This window comes from Lacerta agilis, chromosome 6 (genome assembly GCF_009819535.1).
Source record: "Lacerta agilis isolate rLacAgi1 chromosome 6, rLacAgi1.pri, whole genome shotgun sequence".
NCBI classification, from domain to species: domain Eukaryota; kingdom Metazoa; phylum Chordata; class Lepidosauria; order Squamata; family Lacertidae; genus Lacerta; species Lacerta agilis.
This window is the reverse complement of record NC_046317.1, coordinates 92,307,841-92,331,440: the sequence shown is the minus strand read 5'-3', so window position 1 is coordinate 92,331,440 and position 23,600 is coordinate 92,307,841. Positions and strand designations below refer to the sequence as shown.

Below are 23,600 nucleotides of genomic sequence, written 5' to 3'. Positions count from 1 at the left end.
GCATGAGTTTGGCCAAACTGTGGGAGGCAGTGGAGGATAGGGGTGCCTGGCATGCTCTGGTCCATGGGGTCACGAAGAGTCGGACACGACTGAACGACTGAACAACAACAACAAGGCAAATCTTTAAAAATGTAGTATAAACACAGACAACTGGGAAACACTGGCCTGCGAGTGCTCCAGTTGGAGAACAGCCTTTACCAAAGGTGTCATGGGCTTTGAAGACACTCACACTCAGGACAAAAGGGAGGAACGTGTTAAGAGGAAGGCATGTTTGGCAAACCCTCACCATGATCAACTCCCACCCAGAAACCTACGGTATGTCCCCACTGTGGAAGAATGTGTGGATCTAGAATTGGCCTCCACAGTCACTTACGGACACACTGTTAAGACCATGTTCTTGGAAGACAATCTTATTTGGCTACGAGTGATCGCCAAAGAAGAAGAAGATGCCTGGAATTATCAGGTACCTGACTGCCTTAACTGGCATCTCTAAGATCACATTCTGAACACGTATTTGTCTTCCTGCTTGTCATGCACAGCCCACACTTCTCTTCCCTCCTGGTAATGTTTTCGTTGTGCTGACAATACCACATTCTCTGAGCACTGAAGCTGCGATACTCTGTGGTTGGGGAACATATGATACATCTTTCTCCGCCAGATCGCGCATTCGCTGCAATTGCGACTGCTGAACGAGACGTGATTGTCACAGACACCCACTCAGTGTTTGTTTGCTCATATGGGCAAAATTTTGAAATATTGTACTGAATAATTCTGAGGCTGACAAAAAGGATGCGATGAGACGGATGACATCCACAGGCGCCCCAGCTGTCCTTGTTTAACAGTGACAGTTCCTGGTCAAAGCACTGCCTCTGTTTTGTTTTGTTTTTTTAGTGTGGGTGGGATGCCATGGTAAAAATGTCTTTGAGCAAGTTGCTAAGAGCTGCTCCCATGGTCTCCGGTGGCGAAATCACACAGTGCAATAAATCTTGGCTCTAGCAAAGGTAAATGGTAAAGGGTCCCCTGACCATTAGGTCCAGTTGCGGACGACTCTGGGGTTGTGGCGCTCATCTCGCTTTACTGGCCGAGGGAGCCGGCGTACAGCTTCCAGGTCATGTGGCCAGCATGACTAAGCCGCTTCTGGCGAACCAGAGCAGCGCATGGAAACGCTGTTTACCTTCCCACCAGAGTGGTACCTATTTATCTACTTGCACTCTGGTGTGCTTTCAAACTGCTAGGTTGGCAGGAGCAGGGACCGAGCAACTGGAACTCACCCCGTCGCGGGGATTTGAACCGCCGACCTACTGATCGGCAAGCCCTAGGCTCTGTGGTTTAACCCACAGCGCCACCCGCGTAAATGGCTGCACATGAACAATTAAGGGCCAAACCAGACACAGAAATTCTTTGCTCTGCATTGCCACAAGTTTTGAAATATTAACAGAAGTCACGGGGATGGTATGGATCATAGAATCGTAGAATGGTAGAGTTGGAAGGGACTCAGGGGGACCCCAGAGCCACAATGCTGCTGAAGAAGGAGGGATTCACCTTTCCCCACTAAACCATTTTCCGGATGCAAACTACCCTCCCCCTCAGATATGCTGTCTGGCCTGTGGGGTGTGTGTGGAACTAGCAGGAATATTTTGGGGCAAACAGCAGGTTGGGGGTGGTAGTGTAATCTGAGCTGAGAAAAGAGCATAGGAGATCCATGGCTCTTCGCCCACCCTCTGCTCTGTGTGGCTGACATTAATCTTTTAAGAAAAACTGCAGGAGGTCCTGACCGCCAGCCTGATTTGATGCTAGGGAGGCGCCAGGCAGCACGCAGCCTGCAGATTTGGACACGGCAGCTGCTAAGGCATATTCTCCACCCCTGAGAACACATTATTATGGGATATTGTAGGACACGACTCCTGCTTTTCCCCAGGAGGTCTTTCTCTTGTAGCTGTTAAAGAAGTGGACTGAAGGGTATTTGCACTAAAATAATCGCGCAGGAGGAGCAAATACAGCAAAGCGCTGGGCGCCACAATATCCTCTTACACGTGACAACCGGGGTGTCAGAATCATGTCCCGATTTACACCCGTGCAAAGCTGGAGGGTGCGTACCTAAATGTGAAAAGTTTGTTGTTGTTGTTGTTCAGTCGTTCAGTCGTGTCCGACTCTTCGTGACCCCATGGACCAGAGTACGCCAGGCACGCCTATCCTTCACTGCCTCTCGCAGTTTGGCCAAACTCATGTTAGTAGCTTCAAGAACACTGTCCAACCATCTCATCCTCTGTCGTCCCCTTCTCCTTGTGCCCTCCATCTTTCCCAACATCAGGGTCTTTTCTAGGGATTCTTCTCTTCTCATGAGGTGGCCAAAGTACTGGAGCCTCAACTTCAGGATCTGTCCTTCTAGTGAGTACTCAGGGCTGATTTCTTTGAGAATGGATAGGTTTGATCTTCTTGTAGTCCACGGGACTCTCAAGAGTCTCCTCCAGCACCATAATTCAAAAGCATCAATTCTACGGCGATCAGCCTTCTTTATGGTCCAGCTCTCACTTCCGTACATTACTACTGGGAAAACCATAGCTTTAACTATACGGACTTTTGTCGGCAAGGTGATGTCTTTGCTTTTTAAGATGCTGTCTAGGTTTGTCATTGCTTTTCTCCCAAGAAGCAGGCGTCTTCTGATTTCGTGACTGCAGTGATCATGGTGTGAAAAGTTACTTCCTTGGAAATGTCGCGAGTGTCTGGCTTGATCGCTAGTGTCCCCCTCCTCCCCCACCCATCTACTCCCCTCCCCCACCCTAATGCCCCTCCCCCCTTGCACCCACCCATTCATCCCCCCCCGCCGCCCACCTTGTTCTTGGCCATGGCGCTCCTCTTTCTGCTCCGGAGGGGGATCAGCCCAGAGCCGCCTCCGCCTCCGCCGCCATCCGGCGCGTCCCGTTCCCACGGCAACCGGGGCGGGGCTCGAGGCTGGTGGGCGGGACCTGAGCTAGGACGGGCAAGGCATGAATGGAGAGGAGGGGGAGGCGCGGAGTCCTTGCTTTGTGGGCGGGGGCGGCGGGGGACTAATCGCAGGCAGGTCTGAGCCCCGGAACATGCCTTAAAACTGGGCAGAGCTCGGCACCTGGTGAAGCGCAAGGGAGCCTCTGAGCATGCCTGGAGTGCTTTCGCCTCGGCGCTGCAGCCACCCCGCCCGCCTACGCGGCATACCTGGGGGAGATCAGAGAGGCGACGGGATGGAGGCAGGATTGAGCCCCGACAGCAAGGCATCTGTTCCTCCTCCCCATTGTTTTTGGGTTATTGCTATTGTTTTGCATATTTCTGAGCTGGAAATAAAATCCCTAAGCGGTTTGCCGAAACACAAGGTGTTTGCATTGAAACAGTGCCTCAAAGCCAACGCGGAAAACAAGTTGCCTGCTTAGACACCATTATCTCAGCTGAGCTTGACTGACTGAGTCATCGTAGGGACAAAATAGGATGTACTCTCCCGAGATAATATGCAATGGATAAATGCAGGAATCTTTTGCCAAACATGGGACTCGATCCCAGGACCCTGAGATTATGAGTCTCCTGCTCTAGCGACTGAGCAATGAGGAAAAGTTAAGGAGCGCTTAATTTGGATGCTTGTGCCCCAAATATCTGAAAACCCACAAATAGTAATAGCACTTCTTTGAGATCTGACGACCACAACCTTGGCAACTCCTTAAAAGAGCCCTGTAAAGTAGGCTAGTATTGTCAGCTGCATATTGGAGATGGCAGTTCATGACTGATGTAATTATTATTATTATTATTATTATTATTATTATTATTATTATTATTATTATTATTATTATTATTTTATTTATACCCCCCATCTGGGCGGCTTGAAACACACATAAAAATTAAAAATTAAAACTTCACACATTAATTTGTTGTTTGTTGTTCAGTCGTGTCTGACTCTTCGTGACCCCATGGACCAGAGCACGCCAGGCACTCCTGTCTTCCACTGCCTCCCGCAGTTTGGTCAGACTCATGTTGGTAGCCTCGAGAAAACCGTCCAAGCATCTCATCCTCTGTCGTCCCCTTCTCCTTGTGCCCTCCATCTTTCCCAACATCAGGGTCTTATCCAGGGAGTCTTCTCTTCTCATGACGTGGCCAAAGTATTGGAGCCTCAACTTCAGGATCTGCCCTTCCAGTGAGCACTCAGGGCTGATTTCTTTAAGGATGGATAAGTTTGATCTTTTTGCAGTCCATGGGACTCTCAAGGGTCTCCTCCAGCACCATAATTCAAATTAATAGTAACCATCTAATCCAATATAAAAAGTCTCAATAATTTTAAAACAAACAATTTATATCAAATAAAGCAACATTCAATAATCCATTAGAATCCAATAGTAAACAGTAAAATTAAACACCAGCAAATAACAATCAAACACTTATCAATTACAATAAAGAATTGTTAATCTATAATCAATAAAAATAACAACAAATCACAATGCATAAAATACCACAAAACATACAAAACCATGTACTGTAAAAGGATCAGATTGAGAAACAAGGACACACAATTTATAAAATTATTATTATTATTATTATTTTAAAAATTTGACTCAGCAAGGTTTTTAGCCTTTGCATGCCTAGGAAACCAAGGATGATCAAAGAAACCTAGAACCCAAAAGATGGATGCTGGAGAGAGGTACTTGGGAACAACAAATGGAAGAGTTATCCAACAATCCAAGCTGGAAAAGCAGGAAAGGACAAGGCTTTGCTGGGCCAGGCAGCCAGACAAGGGCAAGAACCGGTCTCCAGGGCCGCTGACAGTGAGGATGTTGGGTCCTTGCATGGCTCCTTGGTGAGGAAATTGCCAAGGGAGGCACCCAGGTAAACACCAGGTCAGCAAGATCAAGATTTCTTGGTTAGGGCACAGGAGAAGCCACACCCTGTCATCTTCAGACACCCAAACTTTTCAGCTTGTCCTCAAAGCAGAACAGATTGTGGATTTGCACCAAGTTGCTTCCCTATTAATGCAAAGGTGTCCACACTGCATCCTCCCAACCCCAGTGGTGTCCAGGGCATTTTTTCATGGTTTTCCCATCCTTGGATAATCCAAAATAATCAGTATTTTTAAAGAACATGTGTTTAAAGCGGTAATGGGCGGGTAGGGAGGTTCAGGATGACATTGGGAAGAGATCCACATTTTGTTCCAGTGTGGACAAGCCCTTTGTTTGTTTTTTTGTTTTAAATATTGTGCTATTTTATGGATTTGCCTGTTGTGAACTGCCCCTGTGGCTCGGCCAAAGGGTAGTATGTACATTATCTAAATAAATAAGTAAATGAAGAGTGAGAAGGAAGCATAGCCGGCAGAGAATTGGCTCCTCTTTAACCAGGCCTTTGGCTGATTAGCACCTTTATAGAATCATGGAATCCTGGAGTTGGAAGCCACCCTGAGGGTCATCTAGTCCAACTCCCTGCGATGCAGGAATCTCAGCAAAAACATCCATGGTGGATGGCCCTGACCTCTGTTTAAAAACCTCCAAAGAAGGAGAGTCCACAAACTCCAGAGGGAGACCGTCCCAATGTTGAACAGTTCTTACTGTCAGAAAGTTCCTCCTGATGTTTTAGTCGGAATCTCCTTTCTTGTAACTTCAAGTCCCATCCTCCAGAGCAGGAGAAAACAAGCTTGCTCCATCTTCCATGTCTCAGCCCTTGAGATATTGGGAAATGGCGATCATATCTCCTCCCAGTCTCCTCTTTTCCAGACTAAACATGCCCAGCTCCTTCAAAGGTTCCTCCTAAGGCTTCGTTTCCAGACCTTGGATCATCTTAGAATCATAGAGTTGGAAGAGACCACAAGGGCCATCCAGTCCAACCCCCTGCCAAGCAGGAAAGACCATCAAAGCATTCCTGACAGATGGCTGTCAAGCCTCCGCTTAAAGACCTCCAAAGAAGGAGACTCCACCACACTCCTTGGCAGCAAATCCCATTGACTCATGTCAAGTTTGTGGTCTACCAAGACTCCTAGATCCTTTTCACATGTACTGCTCTCAAGCCAGGTGTCACCCATCCTGTATTTGTGCCTTTCATTTTTTATTTTATTTTTTGCCCAAGTGTAGTACTTTACATTTCTCCCTGTTAAAATTCCTCTTGTTTGCTTTGACCCAGTTCTCTAATCTGTTAAGGTCATTTTGAAGTGTGATCCTGTCCTCTGGGGTATTAGCCACCCCTCCCAATTTGGTGTCATCTGCAAACTTGATCAGGATGCCCTCAAGCCCATCATCCAAGTCATTGATATAGATGTTGAATAAGACTTGATCTCCCTCCTCTGCACACCTTCCAGCTTGTCCACATCCTTCCTAAATTGTGGCACCCAGAACTGGACACAGGGCTCCCCATGTGGTCTGACCATGGCTGAATGGAGTGATGCTATTACCTCCCTTGAACTGGACACTGAACTTCTGGACATAATGGACAACAGCATCATGCTGCTGTTGCAGGCTTCCCATTTTAGGACATCTGGTTTTGGCCAATGTGAGAATAGAATCATAGAATTGTAGAGCTGGAAGGGACCCAGAGGGAATATGCAGGTGTCCCGCATAGGAATTGAACCCTGGACCTTGGCATTATCAGCACCACGCTCTAACCACCTGAGCTAACTTTGGGACGGCAGACTGATGTTCTTACGCGCTCCCCATCAGTGTGATTCGTGAGGACGGTGTCTTTCTGCAGCTTTAAAGGCAAAGCCAGCCACGCGCGATCCCATTTTACTCCGCTGCTGCTGTTCCTCCTCCTCCTCAACCAATAGGAAGCACCGGCGATCGCCCCGGAGAGGTCTCTCTCCCCGCCCAACTAAGGTGGCCTCGTGCTTTGCCGATTCTATTTTCGTAAACAGACATCCAAGGATGTAACTCGATCTGCGGCAGGCAGGCAGGCAGGCGGCCCTTCGCTCGTACATTCCACGCCGGGAACATTGCATTCTGCCGGACTCCCACTCTCTCCTGCTGGAGTGAATCACAGATTTCGAGTTGCAGGTTTCAAGGCAGCCTCCTGCCTTCCTTACAGCGCAACATTACACTAAAGGAGGCCTGCCATGTTCACCCATGATCCAGAGGCCTGTATGCTGCTGGGACAGCTCCCCAGAAAGCGGTTTGTTTGTTTTTGCAGGGAGGGGGGATGTCCCGGGAACTGAGCAGAGAAGCGGCAGGCTGCTGCGTAATTGCGCACCCGCCACCTTTCCGAGGCAGGGAGGCGCATTTCCCCTGCATGCCCCGACAGCATTGGCTTGTCACCGAGCCAGGAAGACTAAAGGTTTTGTTCTCTCTGAACACTGGAGCATTGTCCCGGCGGTGGAGCAGCAGCAGCAGCACCGCCAGCCCTTGGCGCGCACACACACACACACACACACACACACGATTACGAAAGAGGTGGAGTTTATCCTCTACTGTCAGGGTGCCAGCCACAGGAGGCGGCCAGGATAAGGGCATTTCCAGGAGTAGCGTCTTTGCCATCTTGGAGGAAAGGAGCTTTCTCCAGAGCAGGAGAAAGAGGCCGGGCGTCTGCAGCAGGCCGATTTATTGGCTCCCCAAGGGGAAAGCAGAGCTGCCACCTTGGAGATCTCCTTTCCCCCTCCTGCCTGGTCCTAAGAAGTGAACGGAGGCAGTGGGAAACTCTGCCAGGCCTAGGGGGGAGAAACCTCGCCCCGTGACCCTGCTCCATACCTCTTGCTGGGGATTTTGTGGAAGAGAATCACACACACACACACACACACACACACACACACCAGGACAACTGCTCTCTGCCTAGACTGTGCTTTGGACCATGGGCAATGGCATGAACAAGGTATGACTAATGCTGTTGATGTGTGGAGGAAACTTTATCTGTGAATGCAATTGGGCAAAGCTGCACGGAGTGTACCTTTTTGTGGCTGGCAAGGCCTGATGGGAGTTCCTGGCTCTGGAGGGCACCAGCCTGGGGGGGGGGGAGGCTGAGAAAGAGGGTTTGTTTCAAGCAGGGGTGGGTGGGAGACAAGGGCTGTCCAAGTATTTATTTATTTGAATGTTTTAAATAGTTGTTTTTAACTGGGGTTTTTAAACGGAAAATTTTATGGTTTTGTTATTTTTTGTAAACCGCTTTGAGATTTTGCATGTAAGAGGTTTATAAATCTGGGGAAATGAAATAAACAAGTATAGCTGGGGTCCAGCTCTTACCAGCCCCAGAGTCAGGGATGATAAGAGTTCAGCAATATCCATAGGGCCACCGGCTCCACGTCCCTGAAAATGCCTCAGAGATGTTTCACAAAGCTTTTAATTTATTGGAAGCCACCCAGAGTGGCAGGCGTAACCCAGTCAGATGAGCGGCATATAAATATAATTATTATTATTAATTGCCACAATGAACCTCCTCTGATTTAAGGGACACACCCCAGCCCTCAGGGTGGGACCCAGACATTTTTGCCACTTGAGAGGGAGGACAAAATGGTGCCCCACTCCCCACTGCAGACACAGATGCCAAATGGACTAGCAGTTGGATCTTTGAATTTGACACACCTGGCGATGGTGCAGCTCTCTCCCACCGCACGATTAGAGGAGAAACGCTCAAAGCGGTTTACAAAGAGAATGAAACAATAAACTTATCAGTAGAAACAGTCAAAAGATTTTAAAAAAACAGCAATAAACCAAAAGTAGATTAAAACATGCACCTTCATGTCTCCGTAGGCTTACCTAAGCAAGAATGTTTTTAGCAGGCACTGGAAAGAGTGCAGGGTAGGTGCCTGCTTGATGTCATGAGGCAGGGAGTTCCAAAGTGTAGGCGGAATCAATTTCTTTCACGTGCGGTACGGGTCTTAGGTGGTGGCTATAATAGTGCCTGTTCACACGTTAGTTTGGGGGAGAGCACAGTAGTTTGTGTCGCCTGCACAGCTCTGCCCCCGACAGAGGACAATGGCCAGGGGGCTTAGGAGGGGCAGCTAGGGGCTGTAGCTGTGGTCCCCTCACATTGTCCAATGGTAGGGCCGGGACCAGCAGCAACTGCTCTACTGCTACAAAGCTACCAGTGCACAGGTGACGGTGGCAAGAGTGTGGCTTGAAAGGAAAGGTTGTAGGAAGCTCACAAGCCCAAACTGCTCACAAGGTGTCTTTTGCCACTGTTTCCTTCAGGGAGGAGGGGGCTGTGGAGGGCTGGCAGCTATGCTCTGCCTCTGAACGCCAGCTCCTGGAAACTACAGGAGGAGAGAGTTGCTCTTGTGCTGGGATCCTGCATGCCAGTTTCCCACAGGCAACTGCTGAGCCAGCCACTGTGAGCAGGGCCGGCGTGTCCATTTAGGCAAACTAGGCAATTGCCTAGGGCGCCAAAATGGAGGGGGCGCTGGCCAGGCTTGGGCGGGATGGGCTAGCAGCAGCTTCTCCGCTGTAGCGGAGAGGTGCTGCTTGCCCCCTACACCCCCCCCCCAGCTCCCGCTAAAGCAGGCTTTGGCGGGGGGCGGGGTGGGCGAGCAGCAGCTCACCGCTACAGCGGAGAAACTGCTGCTTGCCTCTCTACCCCCCCCCCGGCTCCTGCTAAAGCAGGCTTGGGCGGGGCGGGGGGCGCCAGAAGGTGGTTCACCTAGGGCGCAAGAAGCCCTAGCACCGGTCCTGACTGTGAGAACAGGATGCTGGACTAGATGGGCCATTGGCCTGATCCAGCGGGCTCTTCTTAGGTTCCCCTGGAGAGGTCAAATAGCACCCCCAACATGCAGAGGTTCTTTTTTGTGCTTCTGTTCAATGCAGGCAAACCACCTTAACCCCCAACCACCCAGCTTGCCAACCATCTCTGCCTTGAGAATTCTGCCTCCGTTGCAGAACTAAACTGGTTCAACAGATATGCCTTCCTACTCCCCAGGGAGCTGCCACCCCACAAGGAGCCTTTGTGGGGTGATCCCATAGCCCTTCGTCACAGGGTTCATGGAGAAGCTGTAGCCCTAAATGGGTATGAAACCAATATAGCTGTCAGGTTTAGAATTCCCTATTCATTTTCCCTTAATGCCATTATTGGGCACACAATCATTCCCGAGAGGAATAGATGGTGTTATGGATGACTCTTACCTTCAAAGAGGCGCTGGAGCTTACAGAATAGGGGGCACATGGTGCCTATTTTGTATGCTGTCGTGCTTTTTTGTTTCTGTAAGCTGGATCCTATCCTCTTGGACCTGATTTGAAAGGTGGGCGAGGCTGCTCTTTTATCAACCTGGTGTCACAATGTTAAATTACTTTGTGCTTTGACGTCCTTAAATTGGGACGTCAAAGGGCCGTCCAGAGCTTGCAAAGGATCCTGCATGGTGCTTTGGCGTTCGCTGCCCATCAATGGTGGTCTGTGGTCTGTGGTCAATGGTGATGGCTGTAGCAACTGTGGCAGGTTTGCAAAGGGGCATTGGCCAAACCCAGCAAACACCAGGGAATCAGAATTATTCCAGTGGAGCCGATAGGAGGCTCCGGTTTCTCACACCTTTCAACCCCCCACACCTCCTAAGAGTTTACCAGGCCCTGCAGCTTTCCTAAAATCTCAGTTCAGCACTTTGGCAGCACAGCAAAAAGAGATGTGTGAAACCAACAGCCCTGGAGAGGTCAGGTGCATTTGAACCACAGAAAAAGGAAAAGGAAGATTTTGTGTTTCAGGGCAGTCACATGCTGAATGAAGCCCCACAGAACCTGAATGTTGTCAGAGTTGCCAGATCCAGAGCATCCCAGGCACTGAAATTTCAGGGCTCAAACCTGAGACCTACCGTAAGGGCGGGTCCTGGCGATGCCATGGGGGTGGCCCCTGGAGATGGAAGTTATTTGAGACAGGGGAGGGGAGGAATGCAGAACCCCCCCCCCCCCAAGTGTCTATACTATACTGTATTTTGCAGCCAGCTCCTGCCAGGCTAAAGCTTCAAAGTTGCATGCAAAGTCTTCTTAATGTTTCTTTTTTAAATTAAAAGCACACTTGCTGACACGGATATTCACGTCCTCCACCTGCCACCTGGAGAGGGCCAGGTTAACCTGAACTTCAGGTCAGACCTGGAGGTCTGGCAACGCTAGTCAGAATTCAGAGAAACCTCCAGCTGCCTCGGGAGAGCCTCTGTACCATGCAAATAAATAAAAATAATTTGAAGAAGAAGAAGGAGAATAAGTTGTTCTGTGTTTGCATCGCTTCACTTTGCCTATGGGCACTGTAGTTTACCCCTCACAGAGCTACAATTCCCAGCACCCTTAACAAACTACCACCCCCAGGAGTCTATAGGGGAAGTCATGCGCTTCAAATGTTTTATGGTGTGCACTCAGAGCATTTCCCTTGCAAGCAGAAGGTTTCAGGTTCAATCCCCTCCAGGTAGGGTTGGGAGAAACCCCTGCAGAGCTGCTGCAACTGACAATGACTTTACCTTTTGTGTCCAACAGATTCTCCCTGGGCTCTTCCTCGGCAACTTCATAGGTGAGTCGTCTGAGAAATGGGCATGCTGCAGAACCTGGGAAGAATAGCAGAGGCCTGTGTTTCTTTCAGATTCTGCTGTAAACCTTGGCGGGGATCCTGTGCTTGTCTTTTTCTTTAAATAATTTTTTATTTTATACCATACTACAACAAGAAAATCAAACATACATTCACATACATTTTCCAATTTTGGCTAACATAGCCGTGACTTCCCTCAGACCTTCCACATGGCTTTCAAAATTATATCTTAGTATTATACTTCTTTAATCTACCATTGCTTACATTATCATAAATCTCATACATACTCTAACTACCATACTTACAATAATATTTCTACACATTAACTACAAAACTTCTTGAAGTCCTATTAGCGTATTCAATTGCAAATTGTCTTTCAAATAGTTCGTAAACTTTAACCAGTCTTTGATGAATATCTGGTCCCGCTGTTCCCGGATTCTTCCCGTCATTTTATCCAGTTCTGCATATTCCATCAGTTTCACTGTCCATTCTTCTTTCGTCGGTAATTCTTCTTGTTTCCACCTTTGTGCTAGCAAAATCCTAGCTGCAGTCACTGCGTATTGGAAAAGCTTAATGTCCTTTTTTTCAATGTCTGTACCTATAATGCCTAATAAAAAGGCTTCAGGTTTCTTAACAAAATTATATTTCAACATTTTTCTTAAATCATGATATATCATATCCCAATATACTCTCACCTAGGATCCTGTGCTTGTCTTAGCCCAATGCCTGGGCAGGCCCAAAGAGGCCAGCTGCAGCTTTCCCTGTGGCTGCATTTTCAGGGAAGGGAAGACTTCACCATTTGCATCTCTGCCTGCTGTCCTGGCCTTCAAAGCACTGGAAACATGCTGGGACAGCGGGGAGAGAAGCAAATACTTACTGTAGACTGGTGTTTTCTTTAGCATGTCAGCAGGAAGAACTGCTGAATAAAATGTTAGACAGGTAATAGTATCGTGGAATTTTAGAGTTGGAAGGGACACCATGGGTCATCTAGTCCAACCCCCTGCAATGTAGGAATCTCAGCTAAAGCCTCCATGACAGATGGCTCCGATTGTTAGAGTGTGGTGCCCATACCGCCAAGGTTGCAGGTTTGATCCTCGTAAGGGACAGCTGCATATTCCTGCATTGCAGGGGGTTGGGCTAAATGATCCCCAGTGTCCCTTTCAACTCTATGATTTTCTGATTCTGTGGTACAGGGGTAGGGAATATTGAGTCTGCGGGCCAAATGCGCCCCACCTCCAGGCCTCTCTGCCAGGTGAGGACTTTCCTGGCCTTGTTCAGGTGCTTTTGCTTGGCTTGAATTCATCCTCCAGAACTTTAAGAAGTCTTCCCGGGCGTTGGACAGAAGGGATTGGGTACAGAGCCCTTTTTGGCAGGGCTGGATTGTAACTTAGGGTCCCACCTCCTGCCCCCGCTCACTTCCCCCATTGCCCCTCCCACCCCTTGGATGCAGTGGCCCCCAGGACGCTTCCTGTGAGGAGATGCGGCCCCCAAACCGAAAAATGTCCTCCGCCCCAGCAGTAGCAGAAGCAACAGTTGCTGCAACCTGCCTGCCCTGCCTCTCACGATCTGCTAGGCTCAGCATATGCTTCGGAAGGAATGTCAAGTGTGTGTGTCATGGGGGTGGGGGGAGGAAAAGGAGGCCTGGCATATTGCCAGTTTGCTCCTACCCTGCCTGTAAGGAGACCTGAGCATTTCGAGACCTGAGCATTTCTCACCCGTTTGGAATTCCGGGAACTTCTGGAGAGAGTTGCATTTTCCTGTTTGCATTGCTAGCTGTCCAGTTCTGGGCACCCCAGTTCAAGAAGGATACTGACAAGCTGGAACGGGTCCAGAGGAGGGCAACCCAAATGGTCAAAGGCCTGGAGACGATGCCTTATGAGGAACGGCTTAGGGAGCTGAGTATGTTTAGCCTGGAGAAGAGAAGGTTAAGGGGTGATATGATAGCCATGTTCAAATATATAAAAGGATGTCATATAGAGGAGGGTGAAAGGTTGTTTTCTGCTGCTCCAGAGAAGCGGACATGGGGCAATGGATTCAAACTACAAGAAAGAAGATTCCACCTAAACATTAGGAAGAACTTCCTGACAGTGAGAGCTGTTCGGCAGTGGGATTTGCTACCGAGGAGTGTGGTGGAGTCTCCTTCTTTGGAGGTCTTTAAGCGGAGGCTTGACAGCCATCTGTCAAGAATGCTTTGATGTTGTTTCCTGCTTGGCAGGGGGTTGGACTGGATGGCCCTTGGGGTCTCTTCCAACTCTACGATTCTATGATTCTATGAATGCACAGGCAGGCAGGCAGGCGTGGGTCCTTGGGTGTGTTAGTTCAAAACCTGTAAGCCACATGGCGCCCAAGGACTGTGCTTGACTACCTGTTCACTTATAGATTCCTAGAACTGTAGCGTTGGAACGGGTTCCCCCAGGGTCATCTAGCCCAACCCCCTGCAATGCAGGAATCTCAGCTGAAGAGCTGACTCTCTGACAGAGGGCCACCCAACCTCTGCTTCAAAGCCTCCAGGGAAGGAGAGTCCATAACCTTCCGAGAGAGTCCGTTCCACTGTCAAACAGCTCTTACCATCAGAAAATTTTTCCTGATGTTTAGTTGTAATCTCCTTCCTTGTCCTTTGAATCCACTGGCTCAGGTCCTCCCCTTCAGAGCAGCAGAAAAACAAGCTTGCTCCATCTTCCATGCAACAGCCTTTCAGATATCTGAAGATGTCTATCGAATCAGCTCTCGGTCTTCAGACGGCCAACAGTCATGGATGCTTTAGTTGAGATTCCTGTGTTGCAGGGGCTGGACTACAAGACCCTTCCAATTCTGTGATTCTCTTCTGCAGGCTAAACATACCCAGCTCCCTCAACTGTTCTTCCTAAGGCTTGTTTTCCTTGATCATCTTGGTCACCCTCCTCTGCCCACCTTCCAGCTTTTCAATATCCTTATCCGCATTTACGTTTTGCTCTTTCCAGCAGATGTCTGCGCTTTTTAATGCTCCGTGTACAAGCTTTTGCCTGAAATTTCCCCACAGAACCTGCTCTTTAAAGCTGAATCAGAGCAAACGTCAGTTCAGGTTTTCCACGGACTGGTGTTTGCACCAATTGGGCTTTAAAGAGCAGGTTTTTGTGGGGAAAGTTCCAGAGCCAAAAAAAGTGTGCTCAGTCCATGCCTGGAAAGAGCGGAGGAAAGCAAAGTTTGGACAAGCCCTTAAACACAGTGCTGTTTTTCTAGAAAAAGAGGTGCTGGACCTCACCCTTGTTCTCTTAGAATGGCAATGGAGTCCACTTGAGAGGCCTGCTTAAACATAACTGCATGTTTAATGCTCTATTAAACATTATTTCCGGCAAAAGCATTAGATGGCCATTGTTCAGAGGAGGTGTGGGGATATTTGGACTTCCATATGGAAGGGACCCTGAGGGTCATCTAGTCCAACCCCCTGCAATGCAGGAATCTTTTGCCCAATGTGGGGCTCAAACCAACGACCCTGAGATGAAGTCTCTCTTTTTTATTGCTATCCTTCACTTTAACACACCGTACAGAAAAAGAAAACAAACATCCATCACTACAAAACAACAAAGAAATAAAATCGATACACCAACTAGTAGTCTCTAAACCTTAAAATAAAAATGGTATTTTTCTATCGACCAGACTTCCCGCCTATCCCTTTCTTCAAATCCTCATGAGAGATGAAGAATCTCGTGCTCTACAGATTGTGCTATCCCTCAGGTGTTGCTGGACTGCAGCTCACATCGTCCCTGAGCGTGAATGGGTTTAGAGGTTGCCCTGAATGTTCTCCTTGTTTCAGGATCCGAGAATCTGTTAGACCAAGCATTTGTTCTTTCGCTGTCACCTGACACTGAAGCGAGGGCTTCGTGCGCTTGCCCGCACATGATTCCAGCATGCGATGCTACATATTCTGGTTTGAGCATGCACATCTACAAGTTGCTTGGCGGGTAATAATTAAGGACGACTGAAACAATCGCACTGTGTTCTTCCTCCTCCTCTTTCTCCTAGATGCCAAAGACCTGGATCAGCTGAGCAGGCACAATATCACCCACATCGTCTCCATCCATGAATCCGCACAGCCATTTATTCCGGTATGAGTGGGCTGGATTTATTATTGGGGGCAAGGAGGGGGTTTCTGAGACAATGCGAGGCAGTGGCCTCCGACAGTGGATTTTGGACATCACTGGGGGTGGTGAAGCAGGAGACAGATCTAATCCTTGGGTCCCAATCCTCTGGAAAGTCCTCCTCCTCTGGGAGCCGTATGGGAGCACACTATTGAGATCAAGCAGGCACCTTCCCTGTACTCTTTTCGGCACCTGCTAAAAACATTCTTATGTAGACAAGCCTCAAGTTTAAAGAGTTGGTGCAAGTTTTAATCTGTATTTCAAGGAAAGAGAGCCCACCGCCTCCTGAGGGAGACCGTCCCACTGTTGAACAGCCCTCACCATCAGAAAGTTCTTCCTGCTGTCTAGCCGGAATCTCCTTTCTTGTAACATGAATCTCCTGGTTCAGGTTTTAACCTCGAGAGCAGAAAACAAGCTTGTTCCCTCTTGCATGTGACTGCCTTTCAGATATTTGCAGATGGCTATCATATCACCTCTCAGCCTCCTCTTATCCAGGCTGGAGTTTCTGCCTTGAAAGCAGAAAGATCCCAATTTCAATCCCCAGCATCTCCAGACAGATTCCCTGCCTGAAATCCCAGAGAGCTGCTGCCAGTCAGTGTAGACAATATAGAGCTAAATGGACCAACGATCTGACTTTGTATAACTCAACTTCTTCTGTTTCTGCGTTCCCCTACCATGGATCTATGGCCCCTCCCAATCAGCCTTATAAGAAAAAAGAAAGAACAGTTAAATTGGGCAGAAGGAGATCTGGGGTGCGCAATGCAAAAGACCCAAAGTTTAACCCGCCTTGGATCGCCTCCTGCTCCGCAAAGCGAGATATAAAGCAAATGTTTGGAATTTCTCCTGAACTCAGCCCAGATACAAGGGAACATAGGAAAGTGTCTTTGAATGAGTTAAGTCATTGGTCTATTCAGGTCAGTGTTGTCTGCACTGACTGGCAGCAGCTCCCCAGACTTTCAGGGAGGGGACTTTCCCAGCCCTACCTGGAGATGCCTTGGGGGGTTGAACTTGGGACTTTATGGCAGGCGCTGCACCTGTTGAACTGCTGCCTTTCCTCCTGTGAGCCTCATCTCGGTCATTGGGTGTTTGTTTTTCCAGGGAATCATCTACCTCCGCATTGCTCTGCCGGACACACCAGAGGCCAACATGTAAGTAACGGTGGTAATAATAATAATAATAACAACAACAACAACAACAACAACAACAACAACAACAACAACAACTAGCTGGCCCGGCCACGCGTTGCTGTGGTTTTTTGTTTTTGTTTTGCTTTTTAAAATTCTCCTGACCCCGAGAGTATTCTGGAAGCTCCTGTTTTCATTCTTGCCTGTCCCTTTAGAGCAGGAGTCAGCAACCTTTTTCACTTTTCCACTTTCCCTCAGACCATGTGGTAGGCTGGACTATTTTTTTTTGGGGGGGGGGAATGAACTAATTCCTAGAGATGCATTTTACATGCGAAGCTGCGGTGGCCATTTTAGGTTGAGGGCACTGGGACCTTAAAGAGCATTCTCCCCCACCCCAGTCCCAAAATTACCCAGTCCCAAAATCACGCACCCCAGCGACACAATCCCCTCAGAGCTGGTCTTACTCATTGCGACCTCTCAGGCATGCCTCCTGCTCCGTGTTTTTTTTTCCTCGGCGCATGCGAAGCTGCGGTGGCCATTTTAGGTGAGGGCACAGGCATTGTTGCTCTGGCCAGGTCTGATGACGTCAGCAGGCAATCCGCCTTTCTATTGGATGCTGTTGGAGTCTTCATTCTTTTTGCTGGTGAGGTATAATAGGTGCGCCACTTCCCCCGCCCTTTATCCTTTATTTTAGGTATGACAGGTGTGGTTTTTTAAAATTTTTATTATGCCAGATCCTTCCTTGATGGTCAAGTTACGCTTTGTCCTAATTTGATGCTGTTTGGTGCAGCGGTTACGGAGAACATCGGTGTCCGCCGCTCACACAATGGGAACATATAGATAGATAGATAGATAGATAGATAGATAGATAGATAGATAGATATAGATATATATATATATATATAGATAATAATAATGTTACTATTTATTTCCCACCCACCTGGTTGGGTTGTCCCAGCCACTTTGGGCAGCGTCCAGCACATTTAAAAACTTCACAATACAGGGCTTCCTTCAGATGTCTTCTAAAAGTTGTATACTGTAGTTACGTATCTCCTTGACATCTGGCGGGAGGGTGTTCCACAGGGAGGGCGCCACTGTTAAGGAAAAAATGGGGAGAAATAGTGTTTCAGCAAACGAATGAATAAACTGAAACCGAATCCTGACGAGACAGAAGTCGGAGATGTTGGGAATCTATCTGGGTTGGGGTCCGCCAGATGTTTTGGACAATCGCAGCCATGCTAGTGTTCTCTCCTCCACCACCAATTGCAAAACTGAAACTGCTGTTTTTGGGGACGCGCATGTAACACACCGCAGACCTGTCGCTCAGCCACGTGCAGAGTCCCAGTAAACACAATCACTTATATAATCCCATGGCCTGGAGGAAGATCTTGACGGTTTCGCTTCACTCCAGTTGTGCAACTTTTAAGTTTGCGCAAGAAGCAAAAACCAGGTCAGGAAGTTTTGGTTCTGTTTTGACTGGAAGTGGGGCTTCGAGCTGAAACGCTTCAGCTCCAAACCCGGAGGGGAGGGGCAGAGAAGAAGTAAAACGTGGGGTGATGGGGCATAGTCAGAGTTGTTTGCAAGAGCTAATCAGAGTTATTCCTGCATTGCAGGTAGTTCGACTATCAGGGGTGGCCAACTCCAAGAGACTGCGATCAACTCACAGAGTTAAAAACTGGCAGTGATCTATCCCCTTTTTTGGGTTCAGGTCAAAGAAGTTGTTCAGCTTTTTTTTAGTAAGGAGGAGGGCCTATTTTGGGGGGATCCAGGTCAAAGTTGTTGAGTTTTTTCAGGGAGGAGGTAACATGTTGAGCTTATTTAAAGGGCGACACCGTTGTTCAGCTTCTTTGGGGGGAGCCAGTGATCTCCCAGTGATCTACCGCAGACACCCAGTGATCTACCGGTAGATCACGATCTACCTGTTGGACATGCCTGGACTAGATGATCCATGAGGTCCCTTCCAACCCTACAATTCCCTGATTCTATTGCATCCCATGGTCTTTTGGGACTAAGGCTGTGCAGATGTCTGCTCTTGAAATCTGGCACTGAACATACTGTCTTGGCTTCGTTTTCGTCCTTCCAGCAAGAAGCACTTCAAGAAATGCATCCATTTCATCCATTCCTGTCGCCTGCGTGGAGGGAACTGCCTTGTTCACTGGTGGGTTCACTTTTGGGGGGGGGGGGTTCCACTCGCCTCTTGTGGGTTTTCGGGGGGGGGCACCTGGCGGGTCCCCGGGAGAAACAGGACGCCTGCAGAGCCTACTGTGGTCTCCCAGATGTTGCAGGACTACAACTCCCATCATCCCCGGGCACTGGGTTATGTTGGCTGGGGCTGATGGGAGTTGGAGTCCAGCGTCACCTGAAGGGAGGGCTGGCAGAGAAGTTTGACTCAGCACTTTCTGCACTTTCTGAAACATTTGGCAAATGGAAATAATAGCCATCCTTTGAAACGGACACTTCTCCAGATTTTGCAGATTTCAGCGATGTGTACTAAAATTGCACGCACGGTAAATTGTGCACATAACTGCATATATTAGTGGGGGGAAATATAATACAAGAATGCATATCGGGGACATTTTATTTGCAAAAAAAAAAGCATGTTGGGTGAAATTGCGTTTAAAAAAACTGCGTATTAGAAGAATTTGCGTTAAAATGCTGGAGAATTTCCATGAGGATTAAAAAAAGAAAAAAGAAAGAATTACAAACCGATATGGAAATGTAGGAATGTAACTTGTCCCAAAAGATGAGAAACCAAAATTGATGTATTTGCTCACCTGGAGGGTGAAGGCTGGGGAGCGGGTTACAGAGCCATTCTGTCTTGCCCCCCCGCAGCACATGTACAGGTCCTTTGCCCTTCTGCTTCCCTGCCCCCCCTTCCTGTCCCACTGGGTCTCTTCTTTTGTTCTTCAGAAAGGCTGTCCCTCCCCATTTGCCTTCCCGTCACACTGAGCCATATCCCTTTCAGGGGTCCTCTTCCCTGCTGCCTCGAGGTCCAGGGCTTTTCTAGAAGTGAGGTTCATGCTCCACAATTTTTGGTTGGCTAGGAAAAATAGGTTTAAAAAACCTGGACGCCAAGATCCAGGCTTTAGGGAAGTACTCTTTGGCCAGAGAACCCCAGCAGAGATTTGAAATCACAAATCATGCAGCAAGTAAAGTGTGGAAATCTAGGCTGTCAGACCTTTAAAATATGTGACTTCCAAAACAGGCCCCTCTTCCCCCATCATAGGAAAAGACCACATGTTTGGTAACTTAAAAACGGTTTACTTACAAACTCTCCAAAGGTCAGATTCATGTGCTTTCCCACACAGCAGTCAGAAAACACAGGTGGTAAAACTTGGCTTTGTTACAGTGGTGAAAGTCCCTAAATTATTGGTATAGGAACGTAAGAATGGCTTGTAAGAGCCATGCGGCCAGTGGTGTACGGAGCCGCTTTGCTGCCCGGAGTGGCAAATACAGGGGCACCCTCGGGGGCGGGGTGCCGCTCCGTAGCGCGCATGCGTTGTGACGTCATGACACATGCGCGCTACGGAGCATAGTCCATCTGGGCTGCCGGGTGCAAGCAGCTGCTTGCGCCTGGCATCCAGGAGGGACTGTGCAAGTGCGCACATGCGCAGTCCATCCGGGCGCAAGCAGCACCCTGTCCGTGCGGCGGCTGCTTGTGCAGCAACTTGTAAGGCTGCAGCGTGCGAGCAGCCACCGCACGGAAGTGGTGCCAGGCGGTGGCTTGGGAGTCATGGGGGCGCGCCGCCGAGTGTCCCCCCCCTCCAGGCTGGAACTGGGGGCGTGCCACTCTCAACGCCCCCATCTTGCTACGCCACTGCACGCGGCTAAACCGCAGCAGCTAGCTTAGCCTCGTCACACGCTGAGCTTCTCAGGTAGAATGGAAGGGGAACAACAGGTTTGATTACTTTCCTCCCAAGGAGGGGGGGGGGAGTGACCTAGCTGAACCTGGCAGGACAGCTGACTCTATGGCATTAACCCCTTCATGCATTGATCAGACTTAAGCATGTTGGTTCTAGGAGGCTGGTTGTCCCACGATAACAAGCCCACAAGAAGGTCCCAAGCGTAGCTTTGCGCTTGTTGGTGGGAATGCAGGCAGAGGGCCTTGCGACAGCCTGGGAGGGGACGCAGAGGTTTCTGATGGCTCCTCCGTCTGCCTCCAGCCTCGCAGGGATCTCCCGCAGCACCACCATCGTCCTCGCGTACGTCATGGCCGTGACACTGCTGAATTGGCACGACGCCCTGGAGGCCGTCAAGGCAGCCCGGCCGGTCGCCAACCCCAACCCGGGTTTCCGTCAGCAGCTGGAGGAGTACGGGGGCAGCCGGTCTGTGAAGAAGGTGAGAGCAGGAGACACATGCGATGTGGTGTGCCTGCGAAGGGCTTGGGCATAGCCAGAGACGGTTTTAACACTTGGATGCCGCATTAATCTGAATATTTTGATCATTTGCCACCTGCCATTTGCACATGCCCTGGGATCCTATTGAATGAAGGTTGGTCCAAACATGCCATCAATCCTTCAGGTGCAGTTTGGCTGTTACTCTTCTGCCTTGGCGCTGTCTGTGCTGATTGGCAGGTGGCACTGATGGGAGGGATGAGAACACTGTACAGTGGTTCCTTGGTTCTCAAACTTAATCCGTTCCGGAAGTCTGTTCCAAAACCAAAGCGTTCCAAAACCAAGGCACGCTTTCCCATAGAAAGTAATGCAAGACTTTTAAAAACAACCCCTAAAACAGCAATTTGCGAGACATGCATCTGTGGCCGGAATGGCAAAGGGACTCTTGCAAACTGTCCTGTATTTAAATAGGTTTTTGGTTAATTTTTTGTGGTATTGTTTTACTACTCTGTTGTTTGCTGGCCCCGGTTCCTTTGGGAGGAACGCTCACCACCCCCGCCCCCTTTTTCTCGTTGACAGATCCACCGGAGACTTGAGCGCAAGTATGGAGCGTCGCCTTTTAGTGACGAAGAGGACATCAGAGCCCTGCTCCCACCTGGAAAAAGGCACCTGGTCCCCAGGGGAGATGGGACTCCACAGACCCTGGTGCCAAAGGGCAGAGGAGCCAAGCACACGGACCCCTTTCTGCTGCGGATGAAGCAGACCTTCTCCTGCCTCCCTGGGTGTTTGAAATGACCCCCCTCTCCAGGCGTTTTTTGGGGGAAAGCACAGAAGCTTAGCACATCGGACTGGTTGGAGTCAAAACCTGGCAAGGGCTGTTCCATCTCCTGGGATCACGAAATGCGCTGGGCTGAGAAACCGGCAGCACCCACGAGTAGCCACCCAGATCCACGTGGTCCACCCACCTCAGTCCCTTTCACTCGCTGAAACGGAGGGAACTGTTAGGAGAGCCCGGCCCCAAGGGACTTCTCTGCAGGTTCAGATGGTTAAAAAATGCCAGGCACAAAGGTCGCCAGCTTCAGTGACCGGCTGAGGAGTGGGAGCCAAGGCATCCCAGAAACAGATGGTTCTTTGGGGAGTTCCCCCCCCCCTTGCACGGGGTTGGACTAGATGACCCTTTGGGATCTCTTCCAACCCTACACTTCTATGATTCTATTATCCCGAGAAAGAACAATTCAGGGGCTTCAGCCGTTCGAGAAATTACAACCAAGTGGGTGCCTTTTTATTTTTATTTTTTTCGCCAAATGGAGATGGTTCTTGCACAACAAACGGCTTCCTCATCCAGATGGTGCGTCAGGTCTCTCAGCTGCGAGTGTAGGTGGGTGCGATTGACAGAAGTGAAAATAGCAGGATGGAGTGGAACAAAGCAGTCATTAGCCGATGAGCAGAGACTCCAACAGTTGGACCGAAGGAAGAATTTTGGCCGGTGCAGTTTGTCCCGTTACTCCCAGACGACGGCGAGAGAAGCTGCGCTTTGCCAAAATTCTCTTCTGCACAGGGGCTTTCCAAGCACTTCCTTTACCGAATGAACCGTTACACCCAGCGGCCTCCTTCCCGACAGCGCAGGAAGCTGGCTGCCAGCGACAAACAGAGGTGGGTGGGTTCCCCCCCACCGCCACTTTGACCTAACCCTGCCCTCTGCTGTGCTCTTAGACCAAACAGCTTTCCACGCTGAGCAGGAGAGTTAGAGCCCTGGTCCAATTCCCTAGGCCAGAGAGCTGATGCGCTCTGATTATTTCCTGCCGGCCTGCTGTGGGAATGCGAGCTTTTAAAATGCTTCTTAGCGAAGGTCCTTCCGTTCGTTAGAATGCAAAAAAGGCAGGCATCATCGCCGCCATCATCATCGCCGTCCCCGGTGGGACAAAAATGATGAATTTGCCGGCGACTCAGCAGTCCAAATTGCACTTCCCAAGGGAGCGATCGTAAAGGATGTGCCACACTAATGATCAGGGTAAAAAATGGTGCTGTGCTGTGCACACACACACTCCACCCCCCCACTAGCCTGCTAAGCCCCATTCTCTCAGGCTATTAAACCCCTTCCTGTGCACTGGGGGCTGGAGGACCCCCTCTGGAGCAAGATCTGGATGGGCAGGGGGGCTGCAGGAGGGGGGCAGAAGAAGGAGAAGCCACATCAGCACGCAGGCAGAGGTTTGCTTGCTCAACATCTGATATTTGTGGCCACAACATCAAGACAGATTTTTTTCTATGCTCACCCAGACCTCCTCCTTTTTAACATTGCAACTTAGGGAAAGTTCTGGGAAACTTGAAGGCTTGCTTCCTCTTGTGACGCTTCACTGGGTCCTAATAAAGGCGAGGCCCAGTTGTGGATGTCGGAATTTTTCTTAAGGGCTGGTAAACTTCCTTTAATTTTTGTTTAACAGAGAGATTGGTATTGCGCGTGCACACGCACACACACACACACACACACACACGGATGAGTATGGGTAGAGTTAGGGAACAGTTCTTTCTGGCATTTGTTATCCCGGGGATAACCAAACAGTTATACCTTTTTAAAAATAATAATAATAATAATAAATTAAATAAAA

At 49.2% G+C, this 23,600-nt stretch overlaps 2 protein-coding genes across 3 annotated transcripts in view; one reads left to right on the top strand and one right to left on the bottom strand.

Annotated features, from left to right (window-relative positions):
• Nucleotides 1–2,909, bottom strand: part of TTLL9 (tubulin tyrosine ligase like 9) — a 42,997-nt gene extending 40,088 nt beyond the window's left edge. For both annotated transcript variants that reach the window (XM_033153858.1, XM_033153859.1), the window contains exon 1: nt 2,833–2,909. In XM_033153858.1, coding sequence (XP_033009749.1) covers nt 2,833–2,847 — 15 coding nt within the window. In that variant the 5' untranslated portion in view covers nt 2,848–2,909. The remainder of the gene's footprint in view (nt 1–2,832) is intronic.
• Nucleotides 2,910–7,382: 4,473 nt separating this feature from the next.
• DUSP15 (dual specificity phosphatase 15) lies at nt 7,383–23,583 on the top strand. The gene is made up of 7 exons (XM_033153857.1): nt 7,383–7,797; nt 11,370–11,403; nt 15,421–15,503; nt 16,635–16,684; nt 18,744–18,818; nt 20,824–20,998; nt 21,574–23,583. Exons 1-7 carry the CDS (start codon nt 7,777–7,779, stop codon nt 21,787–21,789), a joined length of 654 nt encoding a protein of 217 aa, XP_033009748.1. The 5' UTR covers nt 7,383–7,776; the 3' UTR covers nt 21,790–23,583.
• Nucleotides 23,584–23,600: the final 17 nt, after the last annotated feature.